This window comes from Malaclemys terrapin, chromosome 8 (genome assembly GCF_027887155.1).
Source record: "Malaclemys terrapin pileata isolate rMalTer1 chromosome 8, rMalTer1.hap1, whole genome shotgun sequence".
NCBI classification, from domain to species: Eukaryota; Metazoa; Chordata; order Testudines; family Emydidae; genus Malaclemys; species Malaclemys terrapin.
The window spans coordinates 57,798,218-57,819,529 of NC_071512.1; the positions used below are offsets into that span (position 1 = coordinate 57,798,218).

The 21,312-nt window shown below is 42.1% G+C and overlaps 1 protein-coding gene across 1 annotated transcript in view; it reads left to right on the top strand.

Moving 5' to 3' along the window:
* Positions 1-708: 708 nt before the first annotated feature.
* HMCN1 (hemicentin 1) overlaps positions 709-21,312 on the top strand; it is a 338,886-nt gene continuing 318,282 nt past the window's right edge. The window contains exon 1 of the mRNA XM_054038112.1: positions 709-1,367. Coding sequence (XP_053894087.1) covers positions 1,082-1,367 — 286 coding nt within the window. The 5' untranslated portion in view covers positions 709-1,081. The remainder of the gene's footprint in view (positions 1,368-21,312) is intronic.

Sequence of the window (21,312 nt, forward strand, 5' to 3'; positions counted from 1 at the left end):
AAGCTTGAGTAGTGTGTGGGTTAGGCTAGCTAGCTAGACCACAAAGAGATTGGAAGGATGTAGGCCACTGTGATTTCTTTTTACTCCAGATCACTGCAAATGTAAGTGAATGGAGAAGAGCTGGGGTGTGTGTGTGGGGGGGACCGAGGGTCACTGGGGAAATTCCTTGGGTTGCACTGCCCAGTGGAAATATTTCTTCTCCCTCCCTCCCCCCCAGCCCCCTGGCAGGTTGTGAGGGGCAGTCAGCTTATTTTCCCCTTTGTGGAAGGAGGGGTTCATATCAGGATCTCCCCGCCCCTCAGGTTGAGAGGGAGTACTAGGATTATCCATGTCCTCCTAGCTCAGGAATGTGCAGACCCAATCCTGGTGAGTACATTGTTCCTAATCACTAATGGAAACATTCAGCTCCCCTGACTGTCACAGAGTGGTGGGGAAACCACACATCTGGGGCGAATTTCCTGCTTATGGCTCAGTCCTGCTTTTATTGTTATCACTGAAGGTTTTGCTCCAAGTGATTCTGTGGCACTCAAGTGACCCAATAAACATGTTTAAAAGTCTCCCTGAAAAAGGGCCTCTAAGGCAAATGCAGGGGGAGAACGGGTGACCAATGGGAAGCCGAGGCTGGGCTAGGCATCCGCTCCTTGTGTCTCACAGCAGCAGTTGGGAACCTCAGGCTCTGGCCAAAGACTCCAACAGCAGCAGCAGCAGCACATTGGGAGCCTCTCTCTGCCTCTTGCCAAAGATTCCAGCAGCAGCAGCAACACACACAGTAGGGCATAGATGGGACTCTCTCTCCTCACTCCATGAGACGCTACAAAAGTCCTGCAGACAAGTAGAAAGGGAAGGGAGAGAAACCAGAAATTACACACAAACAAAAGCTGCTGCATCACTCTCCCTTCCTCTCTCAAAGGGCTGGTGGAGTGTGTGGGTGTGAGGGGAAGAGCAATTCAGATCTAAGTTGTGCAGAAAAGGTTTTGTTTTGTTTGTTTTTTAAAAAGTTCAAATGTATTTCTCCACTGCAGTGGAAGCCCTCTGACACTTAGTGAGTACTAAGCACGCTACTTAGGCACTGGGGAGAAAAATGATTTCCCGTGGAAATATCCCTATCTGGAGAGTGGGATTCTGCATAGGATTCTTGCTGGCTCTCTTTTCTTCTTGCTATGCACAAGATGCCAGTGCAGAGGAGCCCAGAGCTGAAGAAATCCCAGAGGGAGCATCCACCTTGGCATTTGTGTTTGATGTGACTGGCTCTATGTATGATGACTTAGTTCAAGTTATTGAAGGTGCATCTAAAATTTTGGAAACCTCTCTGAAAAGACCTAAGAAACCACTTTACAACTTTGCTTTGGTGCCTTTCCACGATCCAGGTAAGGAAATATTTTTCCAAGTCCAATTAACTGGGAAGATCTATGTGTGTGTGTGTGTGTATGTGTGTTAAGATTTTGGTGTCATCTGCTGAATTAAGTAAATGCAGTATTTAATATGTAAAGGCAAAGGGTTGCAACCACATTTTAGAAAGGGTGAGCAAGTAGCACAAAGCACAGAATTCTCCTGGGAAATTAAATAAAAAATAAAAGTCAACTTCGTGCACTTTCATAGATCAGTGCATACATATCTTGTTTAATGTCTGTCACCCTTTTTATATGGAATTCTCAACCAGAATAATTTGCCACTAACAAGTTACATTCTGTTAACTCACTCCCTCCTGTCATGTGCATACACAAATATGCATTGTCACCTCTGAGTGCTGATTACGCCTGTATTTCCCCATCAGATACGCACAAATTGATTTTAAAACATGCACACGCACACAGACTTTGAAAGGATCCACTATTGCTCTTGCAAAAGCCATTTTATGTTAAAACTAGACTTCGTCCTACTAAAGAACATAAAAGAATTTTGGACTACAGAGTTCCATCACCTACACCAACAGAATCACGTCTCCTGCCTCCTCTGAAAAAATCGCACATTTGTTTGTAGTCTTCGTGTACTTCTTCAACAAGCTTTCTGTGAAACAAGTAGCTATTTTACTGTGCTGCTTTTGTAGCTCACGTCTTTCCCTTTCTGCTGTATATCTTGCTTTCCTGTTTTTCAGTATCTGTTTTTTGTCCTTTTCCTATCCCTTTTCTCTGGCTTTCTCCTCTTCCCTTGTCAAACCTCTCTTAGTGTCTTGAAGTAGCCAGCACACACAGAAGTTCAAACCAAACTTTTTTTAACAAAATCCCAAACCAAAAAAATCTGTTTTAGAACATGAGTTTCCTGGTTCTAGTTTCCTCTGAGACACTTCAGATTGCAACATTCTAGGAATCAGTCACAGGAACTCAGGTAGGACTCCCTTCCCCCTATTTCAGATATTTAGGCGCTTTGAGTGATGCCATCAATGTAAAAAAGAGAACCACCCCCTTCCAGATATCTGCCTGCAAAATGTTTACCTGATATTGTCAAAAATAACAGCTAATATCTATAATGCTGAAAGATTATTGAAAAAATCATATTTTCTTTTTTCAGTATGTCTATTTGATGCATTTTTATATTTACTATGTTTTTATAAGGTTGTCCATCATGATATCAGACTGCCTTCTATGAAACCAGTGAGTTTCACTATTTCTTCTGTGAAGGCAGTCAGTTTCCTTTGTCTTTCTGTTGCTGCCTGAAACACACACTTAAAAAATAGGATATGGTGACTGTAAAGCCACAAAAATCAGCTAGGGGGGATTCTGGGTTGACTGTAGGGTCTGAAACAACTTTTATGTCATTTTAAAAAAATCATCTGGATTTCAGGTTGACAGTTCCCTTTTGATTTTCTTGCCTTTTAATTTTAAAACTTTTATTTTTCAATGGAAGATTGACCAAATGCATTCTAAACAGAAAAAAATTCCCCACATAGAGTGATTCACTATAACAGCTAACCAGCTGCTCTGCTTTTTAGGATGATTTGTTCTGGAACACTTTTCTCAAACCCAAAAGCAGGAAGGTAATTTTTGTCAGGCAAAGACATTAAAAAAAAGTTAGTATAGATTTGCTCCTTCCCTTTGCTCCTCCCTAGCTTTGGGTAGGACACCAAACTTATATTTCAGTGATTCTTTCAATGTTTTGCTTGTATTGCAGGTTACTTTTAAATCTCATTTCCATAAATCCTCTTTTCATTCCAATCCCCTTTGTGTTCTCTCCCTCAGTCACTCTATTTCTTTTGCTTACTCTTCCCTATGGTTTTTCCTTTTACAGTCTCTCACTCCCCTCCTCTTTTCACTGTCTCTGCAGTCTCCTTGCTCTCATTTCAGTCTGGTTTCCCACCTCTGTCTTCCATCCCTCTTTGTTGCTCCCCCCAATGCACAGGAACCACAATTCCAGTGCCACTTTCTTTCCCAAAACCCAGGAAGCCCCCTCCCCTCATTGTCTCTTTCCTTCCACCTCCCAGGAAATCCCTTTCCTTGATTACTTAAATGTTAACATTTCATTTAGTAATTAAAATGATAACTAAACCCTTATACATTGGAAAGCATTCAGCAAAGCCTGTTTGCAGTATCAAATTTTACATTATTATAATCTGTTTTGCATCTTTAGATGAAAGCTCAGCTTCCACATATAGCCTTGGAAGTCAAGATTTTGTACAAAGTGATCATTTGGTCCACTTCAGTGAATGTTTTAAAGTGGAAAATAAATACTGTCATCTTAAATCTACAATAATTTTTGCTTTCTTAATTTTTGAAAACTCTACTTCTGTAATTTCCCTCCCCCCCTCCCCCACAAGCCAATAGCAATTTCTCCCATATTGGCTTCTTCTACCTTGAATCATAGGAATACAGCAATTGCCATATCTGTGTCAAGTCCAGTATCCTATCGCTGAGAGTGGCCAATACCAGGTGCTTCAGAAGATGGTTAAGAAACTCTGTGTTCCAGAATTGGTCACTAATCTTATGGATCTAGTACAGAGTCGAATTCCTACAAATCTAGAATAATAATCACTGGCTCTCAGACTGCATTGTGTCCCATTTCTTGGCCCATATCTAATGCTATTCTTTTTGAAATTCTGTTAGTTGAAGTGGTGGCTATGAGAGATTCTTTAAGTTATGCCTGTCTGGTCATTATTTAAGATTTGAATGATTCCACTCTGTGATTTGCCTTATGCTCAGCTGCCAGACAGGCAAACTGGCTAGTTCTTCTTTTTTTGTGAGGTGTTGGTGTCCATTATGTATACTTTCCAACAGGTGTCCTGCAAGGAGTGTGGGACCACAGTATGAATGCAGTAGGTAATTAGACCTTCATCTTCAAAGACTTCCACTATCTTTGCGTGTCGTGGTCTCAGCTGTGATGTCATTTGAAAGACTTTGAGGCTCTTCCAGTGTGCCATGCTTATTAGGAAAGTCCAGTCTTGTCAGTCATAATTTTTTTTTAAACAAAAAGTTATTTGGTGCATCACATCAAGTAAATGTTCATTAAAAAAAAAGATTGTGCCCTGCTTATCCATTTCTGACACACAAACTATCAAATGACTTCTGAGTTCTTTAAAAGTCCTGTTATCTCGGACACAAATGGTAATATATTGTACAGTATGTTATATGTTATCTCAATGCTGCAGTATAAATGTATGGACACAATGTGTTTTTGAGGTGGTGGAGATGAATACAGTTTTAATAACACCTAAGCCAAATGACTGTCCCCTTGTAGAAGAGAAAAAATTAACCACTAGAGATGGGACCTATTTAGAGAGAGATTGAATACCTATAGTTTGAGAGTTGGAATCTGGGATTTGGATTGGTCCAGAATGGTGGTCCGCACAAAACTAAGTTCTGGATTTAGGTTCTGATTGTATCTTATCCCTCCATTGAAATTTTGGGTAGTTTTGATCAATCCCATTCCACCCCTTTTTTAACCCCAGACCAGTCTTCTGATAATAACTAACCACTGTGTTAAGTTCCATGTACTTGTGAAGCATCCAGTATATCTGAGTGGGGTTTGGCAATCAGTTTGCCAATGCCTAAAGAAGAAAGTAGAAGTTGCATAGACTGTGCAGGTTGCTATTGACAAAGAAATCTCCAGCAAACATTTATATCCCATGGCAAAGTTTTATTACAAAACTAAATTAAGGAGGGTTGGCACAGGGAAATTTTGCATCAGAACTAAAGCTCAAGATCAAAGACTATTTTTGCCGTTGTCTGTGTTTGGATCTGACATCCCACTAGTTAACTCTCATTGAGTTCAGTGGGAGTAGGACCAGATCCAGAATGCCTGTATTTAATGACTGTGGCCAGCCAGCTCGCTCTTTTATGCCATGAAGGAATTTTGGAATGGAAAATGAGACTAATGGGACAGATTAATCCTTGGTGCTACTTTGTTAAAGCAAATGGAGACACACCAGAAAGGAATTTGGTCCCATGTGGTTCTGGCTGTATTTTAAACAAATATTTTTAGTAAATGTCTGTTTTAAAGAATAAACAATCATAATTTTATCTTAATTTACAAGGAAAAATGAAGGTAAGATAATTACTTTACCATGAAATATAAATTTCAGCTAATGTATTAGATATGTAACTGAGAGAACATGAACAATATGTTGTACACATCTTGTATTTTTAAAGGTAGCCCAGTTATAAATATGGCACCTTAATGTGACACCCAGATTCCAGATCTTCTTATAAAAGGAACGCATTTTAAAATTAGGCCCCAAATGTTTAGGAAGGTTCCCACTCCCAACCCAGCTCCTCAGAAATGGAGTACAATGTTCTGCTATGTTTAACTTGAATGTTTTGGACCACATGAGAACCAATAATTGTTGTTGTTTGTGTAATTTTATTGAAAAACTTTTTATATGTATTTGTTTTAGACATGGGTCTTATTTTCTCTTGAGAATTTGATGGAAGTTGTGTTTCTGTAATAATGTCACACTGAGGATTGTGTGAACATTCTAGTGAATTTGATAATACTTGCTAATTAACACCTTGCACTTCTGCAGGATCATCAATCTGAGGCTCTCAAAGCACTTCACAAACATAAATGAATTAGGTTTTATGTCATGCTTATAGGTGGTAGGAAAGTATTATCTCCATTTTACAGACGGGGAAAGAGGTTTAGCAAAGCTAAATGACTTTTTTAGAGTCACATAATGGGTCTGTCATCTGTGGCAGAGCTGCGGATAGAACCACATCTCAAATAGTCCCACTTCTGTGCTTTGCCCACTAATCCTGAAAAGGAGTACGGTCACAATACCATGTTTAACTTTACAGTGTCATTACTTTGACATACCGTTGGCTGGCATTGCCATTACAATGTATTGGTTGCTGTGCTATACAATAGTTTGGAACATGTTCAGAAGGCCATAGGAGGGTTCTTTTTGGATACATGATTATATGTCTTGGGGACAACACAAGACATAACAACAGACCTTTTAGTGGCACTGAATTAAAAGGTTTCATACTTTTGAAATGAAAAAGTGCTGCAGTGTAGCCTAATCAATGGTAAAGAGAGATGTGAAGCTGTGTGCAGGAATGGTAAAATATGAACCCTTCTTTGTGTCAACTACAGCACTGAAAAATCCACTTGCACATAATGCATGGTATATTGTCCCCAGTGAGTAACAGTAAGCCATCTATCTCTGCACAATTTGAACTTTGGTTTAAAAGTATTCCCTTATGGTTGCAAATATGAACCAATGTATTTCTGTCTACAAATAGACAATAGCATTGCCTCTGCTGTTGCTTATATGTTTCCCAAGCAACGGCAAAATAAAATTAATAAGACACTTGCCAGTATTACTGTGGTATTCAGAGCTCCTCTGATAGCTTATCTCCAGTGTGTTGCCTTGAATTTTCCCATTTTGGGCCATCACTCATCACTTGTATAAGCCTTTGTCCAGGAGGTATAGTCCTCTGGCTAATGGGTGTCTAGTAAAGTTTTCAGGCTATTTATGAACTCATTTAAATTGGCTGCCTGAAGCCACTTTTACTTTAGGAGGTTAAAGTATATTAGAGGCACCCTAGATAAGAAGGCCTTTTACCTATTCTATCCCCTGGGGGAGATAGAGGAGGGGACTTTCTGAACATAATTCTCTTGTGTTCCCATGGGGAGGGTGTGACGTTCCCCTGTGGTGTTATCCAGACAGTGATTTGCTAGGTCACTCCAATCCTTGATTCTGGGAGCCAGCTTTACCCTGCTCTGCTGTGAGAACCCCCACTCCTGGGCTGTTCACGCACAGCATCTGACATGTAAGCTGCTCCTTGGATTGTGCAACTGAATGACACTAGCCAATATCTCCGGTCCCTGCACAACCTAGGAACCTCCATCTTGCAGTGTCCAGTTATGCCTGCTGTACATTGCAAGCTTATATGTGTTTGTGAATTTAACAAAGAAATTGATACATGCCAGGCTTGTTATTCCAAGGGGAATCTCTGACACGCTTCAAACCAAACGCACTGCTTCAGGTAGGATAAACAAACAGGATTTACTAACTACAAAGATAGATTTTAAATGATTATAAGTCAAAGCATAACAAGTCGGATTTGGTCAAATGAAATAAAGCGCATTCTAAGCTGATCTTAATACTTTCAATGTCCTTACAAACTTAGATGCTTCTCACCACAGGCTGGTTGGTTGCCCTTCAGCCAGGCTCTCCCCTTTGATCAGCGCTTCAGTCGCTTGGTGGTGAGGTCTGTAGATGGAGGTGGAAGAGAGAGGAAGAGCATGGCAAACGTCGCTCCCTTTTATCATGTCCTTTCTTCCCTCTTGGCTTTGCCTCCCCCCTTCAGAGTCAGGTGAGCATTATGTCATTGCAGTCCCAAACTGACCAAAGGAAGGGGGGTGACTCACTCGAGAGTCCAACAGATCCTTTGTTGTTGCCTAGGCCAGTGTCCTTTGTTCCTGTGAGGCTGGGCTGGGTTTGTCCCATACATGCCCTGATGAGGTGTGAACTACTCCTCTGCTTCTGGAGAGTTTTTGCCTGGGTTTGCTTAAGCTATCAGGACATATTTTCTGCCTCATAACTATATACATGAAATTACAACCTATAACATTACCATAACAACAATGCTCAGTACATCATGAGCCTTCCAAAGACACCCAACATGACAAACTTTGCATTGGATACCACACAATCATATTATAAGGATGAACATAGGGGTGTAGGGTGTTCCCCCGAAGTACAGAATGTCACAGAGGGAAACACTTCAAACCTCAGACCTTATGTTTTAGTGGGGAGAAGGAAAATGGATTGATATATAACTGTATAGCATTCTAGTTAATGCACCATATCCCTGTTGCATCCCTAGAACTAGCAATTTCAGTGGGAATAGATGTGTGGATGAGTTTTCAGAGTATACTGGGATTGGTCTTTTATGTGCAACAGTGTGTTGTAGCACAAGCATTCTTTGCATCCTGTGTGGTGGCAGTGGAAAGAACCATTCAGGATGTTTTACTAAAGCTGGTACAATGGCTTTGAGGCTTGCAAACAGATGCAGTGATGTGAGGGTGTGGTTCTTTTGACCCTTGATGCTGTGGAGTAAAGCTACCAGAGAGCCTCCAGTTATTCTTGCACATGGGAAAAAAAAGTGAGATATCAAGATTTCTGTGTGAGAGAGAGATTAAGCAAGACTGGTGCAAGCTGTGCACGTTCTAGGGAGACAGGTCACATGGCGCCCTCTCTCATATTTTGCTAACTCATTCTTCTGCTCTAGAGTGCTTATGTGCAAACTGGAGTTCCAGTCCATCAGCCACTGAAGACACCAGCTTGAGTTCTCACATTCTGGTCCACTCCACTGCGAGCGTTCTCTGTTGCACAGGAGCTTTTCCCCTCTGCATTCAGGACATCTTTCCGCCTTACTAAGTAGACTAAATTGTTTGATACATATTTATATCCAGTGTTTGGGTAATTTTGAGGGGAGAAAGAATAAAGTGCTTGCAGAAAAGGTCTCGGGGACAGGTTCTTGTGGGTAAAGTTTTGATAACGCCTGATATTTGGTGGAATCTGGTGTATTGTCCAGAAGCATACGTGTGAGCCAAGCATAAAAATTACCCCAGGCATAGCTGTCAGAGTGATGTCTAAACTCCACTAGAGGCAGAGGAATCACTTTTTTTTCTCTCCCCTCAATTCAAATACTACTTTTATCAATAGAAATATGAGTTGTTATGTAGCTAAACTATATAATGAATAAAATATGACTGATAAATTAACAAGTATGGTATGATTGTTCTGACCCTAGTTTTTAGCTACTCAATAGGGGGGAGGGATAGCTCAGTGGTTTGAGCATTGGCCTGCTAAACCCAGGGTTGTGAGTTCAATCCTTGAGGGGGCCACTTAGGGATCTAGGAGGAAAAAAAAAAATCAGTACTTGGTCCTGCTAGTGAAGGCAGGGGGCTGGACTCAATGACCTTTCAAGGTCCCTTCCAGTTCTAGGAGATAGGCTATTTCCATTATAAGGGGTCAGATTCAGGCTGTACTAACTAATTCTCCTGACCAGCACTTCTCTGGTGGCCCCAGAAGTTTCTGAAGAATTAAGCTTTATGGGTGAGATTTTCAGAAATTTGCAGGAGTGGCCTAAACCTCCTTCCATTGAATTCAACAAATTCAATGGAAGGTTTATTATTAATTTCACTGGAAGCATACTTAGGGCAATGAGTGCCCTTGGAATGGTATTTTTAAGTTTTTGTCCATTAATGGTTAAAAGATAACTTCCCAAATGCAAAGCACTGCAATGCTGTCTTACTGAGTCTGCTGATTAGGTTGAAACAAGAACTCAGCTCAAAAGGTGCTAAATCTGAAATCTAATTAAGCTTGCTTGAATGTCAGGATTGTTAATTATTTCATTACTGATCAGTTCAGCAGAAATGTTCAGCTACCCTAGGACTCAAGGTGGAGCCTATTTGCATATTTTTATTAATCATTGACTTTCACCCTTTGAGGATCAAATATGTGTAAGAAAAGGATTTCTGGTATTTTTAATCTACTGTACTGTAACTGTGGACAATAACTCTGATCAGGTGAAGGGATATACTACAGGATCTACATATCGTGTCCATCTCTACTGAAATTTCTGTGATAAACAGTAAATGTGTTTGGTGACCTTAATTAATCCTTTACTGAAGCCTTTGTGATACTGTTGTATAATAGGACGACCATCATCTTGGTCATCCCCAGAGGTTTAACCTAGGTACTCCAGATCTAAAAGCAGGAACCTCTACTGCTTGAGCAAAAGACATTATTGCCAACACCAAAAGTTCAAAAATCATGAGGCAGACCCAACATTTTGTGAGATTGTCCAAAAAAGTTAAATCATGTTTTTTGGTCTGTCTTCTGATTTTTGAACTCCCTCTGCCCACAGCCTAAAGGTTTGTGACAATTACATTGTTGCCAACTTCTGCAAATTTTTCATAAGTAAGATTTTGGCCTCTGTTCTTGCTAGAGGACCCAACTGAGATCCAGGTCGCATTGGCTAGGCTCTGTACACAGTTCCTACCATGAAGAACTTTCATTTTAGTGCGAAACAGCATGATGAATTTGTGACATGGAATTTAGAACCATGGTCCACCAAAATCACCTTACATAGGTGTCATCATATTCATCTGTGCTGGATTCAAACTGGTGACCTATAAGTGAAAGGCTTGGTAGGTCATTAGCAATGCCTGAGGCATCCAAACCCCACTCATTATAATGTTACAGCTTTGAGAATGAGGTTTGCTTTCTGAAAATATATGTTTATTAAATCAAATTTCTGAAGTTTACACAAGTAGCATCTTCCACTCCTTGGGCACACAGGCAAGATCTCCCATGTATTGTTCTCAGTTTCAACCACACTGTATAATTAAATGCCACATCCTGTTCCTAAAAGCTCCCATGAGGCAAAGTTCAAACACTAAATATGCAATACTAAAATATCAAATTCATTTCTAAGTAGTGTTATGCAATATACAATCATTCAAACAGAGTCTTAACACTAACATTTATTTTCCACCACAAGCAGGATTTGTATCTCAAGACCTTTTCCACTTCTGTTATAGGAGTAAGTGGTGTTTGGGAAGGCATTCTGTTGTACTCTAGGTGGGCCAGCCCATAGAGGGCAACATGTAATCCACCAGCAAAGTCACGTGACTCTTTTAGGAAGTCCCCTTACATGGAGCCCCAGCTGCCTTCAAGCTATGAATAAAGCTCTTTACACTTTCCCTGCCCTGAGATTTATATACATTGTCCCTTTTACTTCTGGAATCAGTAATTGTTTTATGAGACTGCACAGCAATGAGGTGAACACACTGTGAGCCAGGAGGCATAAATATTACATGCCATCTCTCACTTTAATCAAGGTATTAATGTTCATCATACAATCATTTTTAGTGATATATTCTAAAGGAAATGATGAAGAGGGTAGAATTTTGCAAGTACTGACCATCAACCACAGAATACTTGGCTCTTGAATTGCTAATCTCTTTCACTTACAGCAGATTTGCTGAAAGATAGTTATCAAAAATAAAACAGAAATGCCTTGTGCAGTGGGATATTAATATTAAAAGCCCTCAGTGAAGGGGAAAAAACGTGAAGTTCAGGTTAAATACCATAAAAGATCATTTGTTATACTCAAAAAATCAAGCAGTGAGAAAAGTTAAAACTTAGGGTCTGATGCTCAGTTACTCTATTCTGCCCTTGGGCAAGGTATGGGGGAGAAAGGTGATTTAGAACCATTTCTGCACTCCTTGTATTTTGGAATCCAGTGTAAACTGGAGCAGCCTTAGGACTGCTCCAATGTATGTTCTGCATCCCAGGACTCCCTATAAGTAGTCCTAGGAAGCAGAGAACAGTAGTCACAGGGCAGTATACTCCAGCCACACACTGAGCTGTCCCCAGCCCACCCCATACATCAGGGGCTGGGAGCAGTGCTGGTATACAGCACTTGTGTCCACTCTACCATGGCTGGGGAGGTTGTTCAGGGGACATTTTAAGGGGGACATTTCTACACACTTCCTTATGCTGTTGGAGCATTTTGAAGGGACCTTAGTGTACCTGAAAAGCAGTCTCTTAGGATGAAATCCTGGTCTCATTGATTGAGTTTTGCCTTTGACTTTAATGGAGTCACCATTTCTCCCTTAGTTACCATTTTCTAATTGGAAAGGTAAAGCCTATTCAAAAAAGAATTACAAATGAAAATTATATGTATGAATGTATACATCACAGTTTATCCCAAGGTGCTTCATAAACATTAAATATAGTAATCATGTCAGCCAGTTCTGTGGTGGAATTCAGCAACTGGCTAACAGTGCACTGCAACACTACACAAGTGTAGGAGAGAAAGTGAAGAATGCAATCGCCAATGGGATGTAGAAGTAGACAAAAAGTAATTATTCGGTTTGCTGTATGGCCAGGTTAACTCTCTTAATAAGAAGTGCCCTGGAATCTTGATTCTTTAATGACTGCAAATTGTGGAGATCTCCATTTAATATCTTCTGTGAAAGATGGCATCTCTGCTAGCACAGAATCCTTTAACACCCCAAAGGAACACTGTTTTGTTGGTAACTCAGAGGGAAGAGTAGCTCCCATTGAATCACTAAGTTTACTTTCTGCAGTACTTGAGCTTTTCTTCCACTATGTTTATCTTATAAGATCCCTCAAGATCACAGCCCATGGTGGCTACAACTGGAGGTCCTCAAATATACAAGTTAATTTAGAAGTCTGATTTTTTAATTTAACTATTTTTTTAGTGTGAGGGAGATGAGAGGGATTGGTGATGATTCCTTTAATATTTTATTGAGAGTTTTAAATAAGCATGGCTCAAAGGTAATGCAGAATGACCTTGGTATTGGGATCAGAGTCAGTCAAAATGCCATCTAGCTTCTCTGCCATGGAAACTTAGGTAAAGTTGTAGCAGACCTCCAAATAACACACACAGGCTTGTACAGAAGCCCAATGGTGAATTAGTGTATTCAGTCTGGCCCTTAGTCAGGTGAGGTAGTTGATTAGGAATCAGATAACCAAGAGGTCAGTGCGGAGGGGACTTGGTGGGGAAGGGGCAGAAATTTGATTTAGTAAATTGATTTTGAAAGTGGCTTGACAAATGTAATGGGGGAAACCTACAGATAGGAAAAAGAAACCAAAGGCTAATTGGTATGTGCTCTCCAATCAAAGATTTGGTGTTGGCATATGCGCTGTGTTTTGGTTTTGAAGGAGACACATTCATCAAAGGAAATATTGGGAACATATGTTTGTTAGATCCTGGATGACAAAAGCTGCAACTGATAAAAGAGGCTTGCGGTGTTACTTGATCTACTTTCTATGCTTTGGTAATTGACAATTTTGTTAAGAGGATCAGGATAGACTGAGGAACTGTGCTTTCTCCTGTTAATTTGGTCTGATGTCTGCATGCACTTTATTTGCTGCTGCTGAGAAGGATGCATTTTTATGCATAAATTACAGTACTATGTATGGTTCGCTCATAGTTAGTGGCAGTCTTTGGAATTTCCTGTTTAGTTTTATTATTCTGATTTATTATACTCATATTTTACCCTTTTACAAGTTTGCTCTTTGTTGTCTATTATTTGATGAGCTGTTGATTTGTCCATTACCTATTCAAGATTTATATTTTGTAATTGGAATAAACTTTGTGTTTGTTTTTAAGCATCATTCATGCTACTTCTGTTGATGCCGTATAGAACTTCCATTGTTTCTATTTGTTGAAAGTATGTAAACCCTGCCCCGTTTGAATTTTGCCTCTGGATGCATGAGCTCAACTCCAACCCACTCAGGCCAGACTCCCAATGACTCTGTCATTTGAAGTCACTTGTAGGGGCTCCTTGCCCTATCAAATTCCACAGAGCCAGACACAGGGTTTTCAGGCACAGGGTGCTCCTGGCTTCCCATAGCTCTTTGTGCTGAGAGGATTTAGGATTCTTTCCCAGCTATTTGTGGAAGAATTTATCTGCCCTTCAGGGGGAATTGTGGGAAGGCATTGGAAGACGATCAGCACTTGAGTGATTTAGCATGTGTCTTTGCTGTAAAGTAGGCATGACCCAGCTGGAGTGAAAATAGAGCCTGGGCTCTAACCCACACCCCTAATCAGGTAAATTAGGTTGGATTAAAATCAACTCCAAATGTGGGTAAAAGGTTTCTGTGTGTGGACAGTAGTGGGGTTTTGGACTAAAACCCTTTAAGAACCTGGGTTGACTCTGCAGTGGAGACTCTGCAGTTAACTATGCTATGTCCTAACATAAAATCATAGAACTGGAAGGGACCTCGAGAGGTCATCTAGTCCAGTCCCCTGTACTCAAGGCAGGACTAAGTATTATCTAGACCAGGGGTAGGCAACCTATGGCACGCGTGCCAAAGGCAGCACGTGAGCTGATTTTCAGTGGCACTCACACTGCCTGGGTCCTGGCCACTGGTCCGGGGGGCTCTGCATTTTAATTTAATTTTAAATGAAGCTTTTTAAACATTTTAAAAACCTTATTTACTTTACATACAACAATAGTTTCGTTATATATTATAGACTTAAAGAAAGAGACCTTCTAAAAACGTTAAACTGTATTACCGGCACGTGAAACCTTAAATTAGAGTGAATAAATGAAGACTCGGCACACCACTTCTGAAAGGTTGCCGACCCCTGATCTAGACCATCCCTGACAGGTGTTTGTTCAACCTGCTCTTAAAAATCCCCAATGATGGAGATTCCACAACCTCCCTAGGCAATTTATTCCAGTAATTAACCACTCTGATAGTTAGGAAGTTTCCGCCCTTACTGCAATTTAAGCCCATTGCTTCTTGTCCTATCCTCAGAGGTTAAGAAGAACACTTTTTCTCCCTCCTTAACATGAAGCTTGGTGTAGCAGTTTGCTAATCCTGTCTGGGAGAGGCAGGTCTAGGAGTTTGGCTAATCTTAAACCTAGTATTAAAATATTAATGTGTAACTGCCTGTAGTGCAGGCCATCACTAGGGTTTGAATCTGTGATCTTCAGTGCCAAAGCACATTCCCTTCCACTTGAACGGAAGGAGTAACCTAATTAGTTGGCAGTAGTAGGCTGTTATTCTTTATGGGGATAAGTCAGAAGTGGGAGGACATGACACACACTTTACAAGCTTGTTACAAATGCAGGCAGGCTGTGGGACCCCAGGTCTTTTATTAAGATATATGAGCCTATCTGATGTGCTCTTCCATCCTGACTGCCTTTGGAACCATTGGTAATTTCCTTCTGTTCCAAGAAGCTCAGAGTGGAATTATCTAGTTCTGCTCTAGTTACAGCTCTCCTCCTAAAATATATTTAACCACAGATTTTAATCTGCAGGGTATTAATGGTAGTATGCAGGATAATATGAAAATGACACATTCTCAGACACCAAGTCAATAAGAAAAGTTGCATGCATCTCACATAGCAAAACAGGGCTGAAAATAATGAATTTATTTTCAGTAGTCTAATCTAATTACCTGTTTTGTCTATCTAATCTATATCCTGCATAGTGTTGGACTCATTACCCACAGGCCTCTGCCAGCACTTAAGCAAGGGGCATAACATTACTTACATTTAGCTCAAATGCATAGGTGTTTTCAGGATTGGGGCCTTTATACCACGTAACATGACTCACAAAGAAAAACTTGCATCTGACAGTATAGTGTGAAGAGAATGTTAACAAGTGTGTGAGGAAACAATTGCAAACTAAGCTCCTATGCTGGAATTGACACTTTTTGGGTAGATCCCTGGACTGAGTCCTGTTGAAGTTACAGGGCTTCACGTGGGTTTAGGGGGTCCACCTAGGCAGAGTTAATTGTGGGATTGAAGTCTAAATGAAGGGTTAGCTGTAACTTTCCTCCTTTGTAATTTGGCACCATTTTTCAGAATCAGAGTAACATTCCCTTCCCCTTTTATGTCTGCTATTGTTCTAACTGCAGCACTACAAAATATGAAGAGTTTTTAAAAAAAATTCATAGACTGTTGTACCAAGTCAGCAGTCCTTAATACACACTTCATGGCAAAGAAACGACTTAAAATAGGGCCAAATTCTGTACTTCATTTCACCAGTGTAAGTCTGGGGTAACAACATTACAATCAGTAGAGTTATTTTTCAGGTACACTGATATGTAACTGAAAGCAGAGAATTTTCAGACTGAAAATTCCTGCTGTAGTGGAGTGAATTGAATTACTATCATCAGTTACTTAAGAGGGAGAAAATGTTTTCACAGTTAAATGAAAAAAGACACAGATAGAAGTCCAGGTTAGCATGTTTAGGATAAGAGCTCTAATCTATGACTGTAGGTTATTCCTGGATTCCTGCCATGTTGTTTAAATTAGATTCATGACCTAGAGGGGGTGTATGCAGGAAGCCATTGTAATTTTCATGCCTTAGACACTAGTGTATTTTCATGAGCTGAAGTTAAGCGTCTCTGGGGATGCTGAATATCACTGAAACATTTCCTGAGTTCTCTTAAGTGCACAATGGTATGTCCGAGTCTGTTTTCCAAGGACAGAGTTTTTTGTTTAGTTAGTGAGGTCGTAATATAGCTCATTGAACCAATGTAATCTTGGTCTTCTAATTGTTTGGAGAGAAAGGAAGGGAAAAGGAAAAAAAGGCAGTTTAGGAAAAAAGTATGTTGTTTGTCTTGTGAAGAATAGCTCAAAATGAATCTTTACTGTGATTTTTGTCCTCTCTAATGACATGTATTTTTATTAACAAACCCAAAAGCAGATTGTGGCCTCACTACTGCTGTGTGGGAGCTAGTAATCTAGGCTCTAATCTGGCAAAGTACTTAAGCAAGTGCTTAACTTTAAATACGGGAGTAATCCCATTGGTATCAATGATTTTAAATGCTTAAAGTTAAGTACATGCTTAAAAGCCTTTCTGGATCAGGATCTTACTGGCCAGAGCCACCAGACTGAGAGTTAGGAGACCGGGGTTCTATCTCTGCCGCTGTCCTGGGGTAAGTCACTTTATCTCTCTGTGCCTCTGTTTTCCTTTCCACCCTCTAGCTGTCTTGTCTTGTAAAACAACTTGCCCAGTGGGGCCCCGATCTTATTTGGAATCACTCAGCACCACTTTAATACCAATAGTAACAACAGGCCCTGTGCACTCCTGAGCTCAAGTGCTGCACCCTCTAACACTCCAGCAGGTGCTGGCCACCCCAAAAAGGAATAGGGCAAAGGCAAGGCTCTGGCTGTTCTGCAGGGCTCTGGGAGGCATGGTATATACCTAGATGCAGTGGTGAGCTGGAGCAGGTTCATACCGGTTCGCGAGAACCAGTTGTTAAATTTAGAAGCCGGTGTAGAACCGGTTCCTAAAGGGGCAGGTGGGTGAGCAAACTCCAGTCCGTGGGCCACATCCGGCCCGCGGAACTGTCCTGCCTGAGCTCCCAGCTGGGGAGGCTCCCCCGGCCCCTCCCCCACTCGCAGAGCCCCAGCGCGCCGCACTGCCGGCGCCAGCGCTCTGGGTAGCTCTGCAGCTCCTGTTGCTTTGAGTGGCATGGTAAGGGGGTGGGGCTGCGAGCTCCAGCGGCCGTGTGGCATCCTTACACAGCAGCATGGTAAGGGGGCTGGGCCGGGGCTGGGAGGAGGGGTTGGATAAGGGGCAGGGAGTGGTTGGAGGGGGCAGAGGCTCTGGGGGGGGGCAGTAAGGGGACGGGGAATGGGGGCGGGGTTGGGTAGGCGTGGGAGTTCTGGGGGTCTGTCAGGGTGATGGTGGATAGGGTTGGGGCAGTCAGGGGACAGGGAGCAGGGCGAGTTGGGTAGGGGGTGAGGTCAGGGTGGGGGGTCTCGGGAAGGGGTGGTCAGGGGACAAGGAGCAGGGGGGGTTGATGGGTTGCGGGTTTTGAGGAGGGCAGTTGGGGGCAGGACGTGGGTTGGGGTCGGATGGGTGGGGGTGGGGAGAGACAGGCACGTGGGGCTTGTACTCACCGCATGGTTCCCTACCGGGTCTTCGGCAGCACTTCGGCGGCGGCGGGTGTGTGTGTGTGTCTTCACTCATTCCGGGTGAAGTACCTGCCGCTGAAATGCCGCTGAAAACCCGGAGCGAGTGAAGGTCCCCCTGCTGCTGAAGTGCTGCTGAGGACCCGGTAGGGAACCGGTTCTTAGGATTTTGGGAGCTCATCACTGCCTAGATGCCACGCTCTAAGTACACCTCTACCCCGATATAACGCGACCTGATATAACATGAATTTGGATATAACGCAGTAAAGCAGCGCTCTGGAGGGGCAGGACTGCATGCTCCGGCAGATCAAAGCAAGTTCGATATAACGCAGTTTCACCTATAATGCAGTAAGATTTTTTTCCTCCCAAAGATAGCGTTATATTGGGGTAGAGGTATAGTTCCTTGTGTGACATTTTTGCAGATGTGAATGTGTGAAGCGAGGGAGTGCTTCTTGATCCAGTCAGTCTCTTCCTCCCTCTCAGCTAATAATAAATTAATGAGAGTACTTGCATCTGGGGATCTTAGGGTACTTTCACTTACTGGGAGGTACATCCATAGTATTAGTCTCATATTACAGATGGGTGAACTGAGGCACAGGGAGCTTAGGTGACTTTCTCAGTGGTAGAGCTGGGAATGGAGCCCCAGAGTCCTCACTCATAGTCCTGTGCATTAGACACAGGCACCTTGACCCAATTTGTCACTGTCACTCCAGATGAATTATATTTGGTAGGTATGATCCCAGAGCTCCTTTTATGGTCCAGAGAAGCCATTCCATTGCCACTTAAAGGAGTACCAGCCAAGCAGACAGGAAAAGCTGTCCTAAGGATTTGGACCAAACCCAGCACTCACAGAGGTTGTGAGGTCAGACTGAGAGAGGTATTACATTCAGGAATTTGTTGTTTTCCACAGATCTGTACTTCTTGTGCTTTTAAGAATAAAAGTGTTTGTTTGTGGTTAAGAAATACCTTTGTTAAGCCTGTGTTTCCTTGCTTTACTGCCACATTTTCCCTGAAGGGTGTGACTAGGAAACTGGAGTTGCCACATTGAGGTGGACTCAGGGGCAGGGAGGAGCGATGGGTTTAAGCAACAGAGAGTTCAGGAGGACTATGGCACTGCTTCTGAGGTCTAGGCAGGTGGATTGCAGAGTCCTACTGCCCATGAAGGGTATCAGATGTGGTGTCTGCTCCTGGGAATGTGCCTCACAGATCCAGGAACAAGTGACGAGTCACTATCCAGACACAGGGGGTTAGTAGCATGTGGGATTCAGTAGTTGGATCCAGTGCTTAATTTGTAATGAAAGAGGTGCTGGGACATATGCAGGTTTTTTTACTTTCATAACTGATGCAGTCAGCCCAACTGTGCCGGGCTATGAACTACCAAGCCTAGAGGTGCGGGGATTCAGTCTCGGCAAACCCCAGCACAAATTAAGCACTGGTTGGATCCAGTCACTATAGACAGACTGTTCATTGAAACAGGAGGGCTGGCCTAAGTTGTAATAGTGACTACAGGTGTGTTTATGAAAAAAAGTTGCTGCAGTTACATTTGATGAAGTAATAAAGCTATATAAACGTAAGCAGGGTCTGAATGAATGCTTCCCTGACAGCTAGCTGAGAGGGGGAATGACTTGGGTGTGTTTATGTAAATACAATTTGCTCCTGCTCTGCTTTCATATTCATCAGATACAGTGGTGTCAAAGTGATCAACTTTGGCTGGTATTGGGTACAAATCACCTTAGTACTGAATGCAGGAGTAGTGAAATATGGTTACCGATGTTGTAATTTTTGTAGGATTACAGGAAAGCAGGACTGGGTTTAACCTGTCCCAAATAAGGGGGCCACCCTCAGATGAAAGAACCTCATTAAGCCAGGGGCTTGAACGTCAGCAGCCTGTGAAAGGAAGGAAGGTATTCCCAGCCAGGAGGCTGTACACCCTCATCAAGGATCCTCCCTAGACTGGTTTAACCTGTTCCTCCCCACTGTTCAAAGAATAGAGCTAAATAGGTTTCATTAGGTGCCTCTTTGTTATGTTAAATGTCTAATCAGAGCTGAATCAGTTGTTATAGGACTGTTTTTCTGCCTTGCCTGTTAAGAGCTAAAAATAACTGAGAGCTGATATCACTTGAGATGGGGTAGTGTTTCGGCCCAGCCTGCAAAGAGCTGAAAATTACTAAGAGACTGATGTACAGAGGTCACAGCACGTGGCAGCAGAAGGCGACTGACAGCTGGTGAATGAGTGGTCGGTGCGGTGGAGAGGTGCAATGAGTGGTCAACAGGGTGGCTGGTGGAGAGGTGTGGTAAGAGCAGTGAGCAGGTGGCCAACAGGGCAGCGGTGGAGCGCTGCGATGAGCGGCCAGCAGGCTGGTTGGTGGAAAGGCACGCTGAGAGTGGTGAGCAGGCGGACGGCAGGAGTGGCCAGCAGGGTGGCTGGCAGCGAGTGAGTGCCTGAGCAGTGGAGTGAGTAAAGTAACTCTTTACCACAACCAAGGGGGAGGTGAACTCTGCAGATGCACCTCTGAACTCTGGGTCTGCATTGACCAACTGTCAGCAACTGTGAGTGGGGTGCAGAGAAGGGTTGGGCATGTGAAAGGGTCTTTTGGGTTGCTGGACTTAAGAACCTGAGGGGAAAGGAACACTGCCCAACCTACTTGGGAGTGGGTCTTTTACTCATGGTTTATGTTTATGAACCCTGTTTGCAGTGTTTTCCCAAATTAAAGCCAAGTTACTTCCCTCCTTTTAGTAAAAGTTTCTTTTCTACACTCAGACTCTGTGCTTCTGAGTGGGGAAGTATTGCCTCTCAGAGGTGCCCAGGGATGGTGTGTAAATTTCCCAGGTGAGTGGGAGCTTGAGCTGGTTCTGTGTTGTATCAATGGAAAGGAACCCCTAGATATTGAACCCGGCCCTGGGTGCTGCTGGCTCCACTTGGCAGAAGGAATAGAGGGAAGAATATTTAGTTTAGTTAATATCAGAAAGTTGAAAAAGAAAAAAATATCTAAAAGTATTTAGCGGAAGACATGCTATAACATACACTTTTTTTAAGTCTTAGAGGCTACATTTCTTGTAAAATATTGAAATGATTTATGTTCTTTGGTGCTACCACAGTAAACATAGATATAACAGTTCCTTTAGATATAACTAGATATAACTTCCTTTAGGAAGATTTATATTAAAGGCCAAAGCTAAAGGCCATTAAAGTTAAAAGCTACAACGGGGCAGCATTCAAGTGCCTAATTTAAATTAATAAGAGTAAGGACTATCTAAGTTAAGACTAGCTTCAGCATTTGTTTATTCTCTCCTAGATATGCAGATGTAATTTTCATTATTATTGACAGTTAACCTTATCAGAAGGAGAATAGTCTGCTTTTGCTCTCAGTGAGACAGCTTGGGTCATTTGTATTACTGTTACATAGTTTATATGATCTCTTAAGGGTTATGCTTTTTTTAATGGTTTGGTGG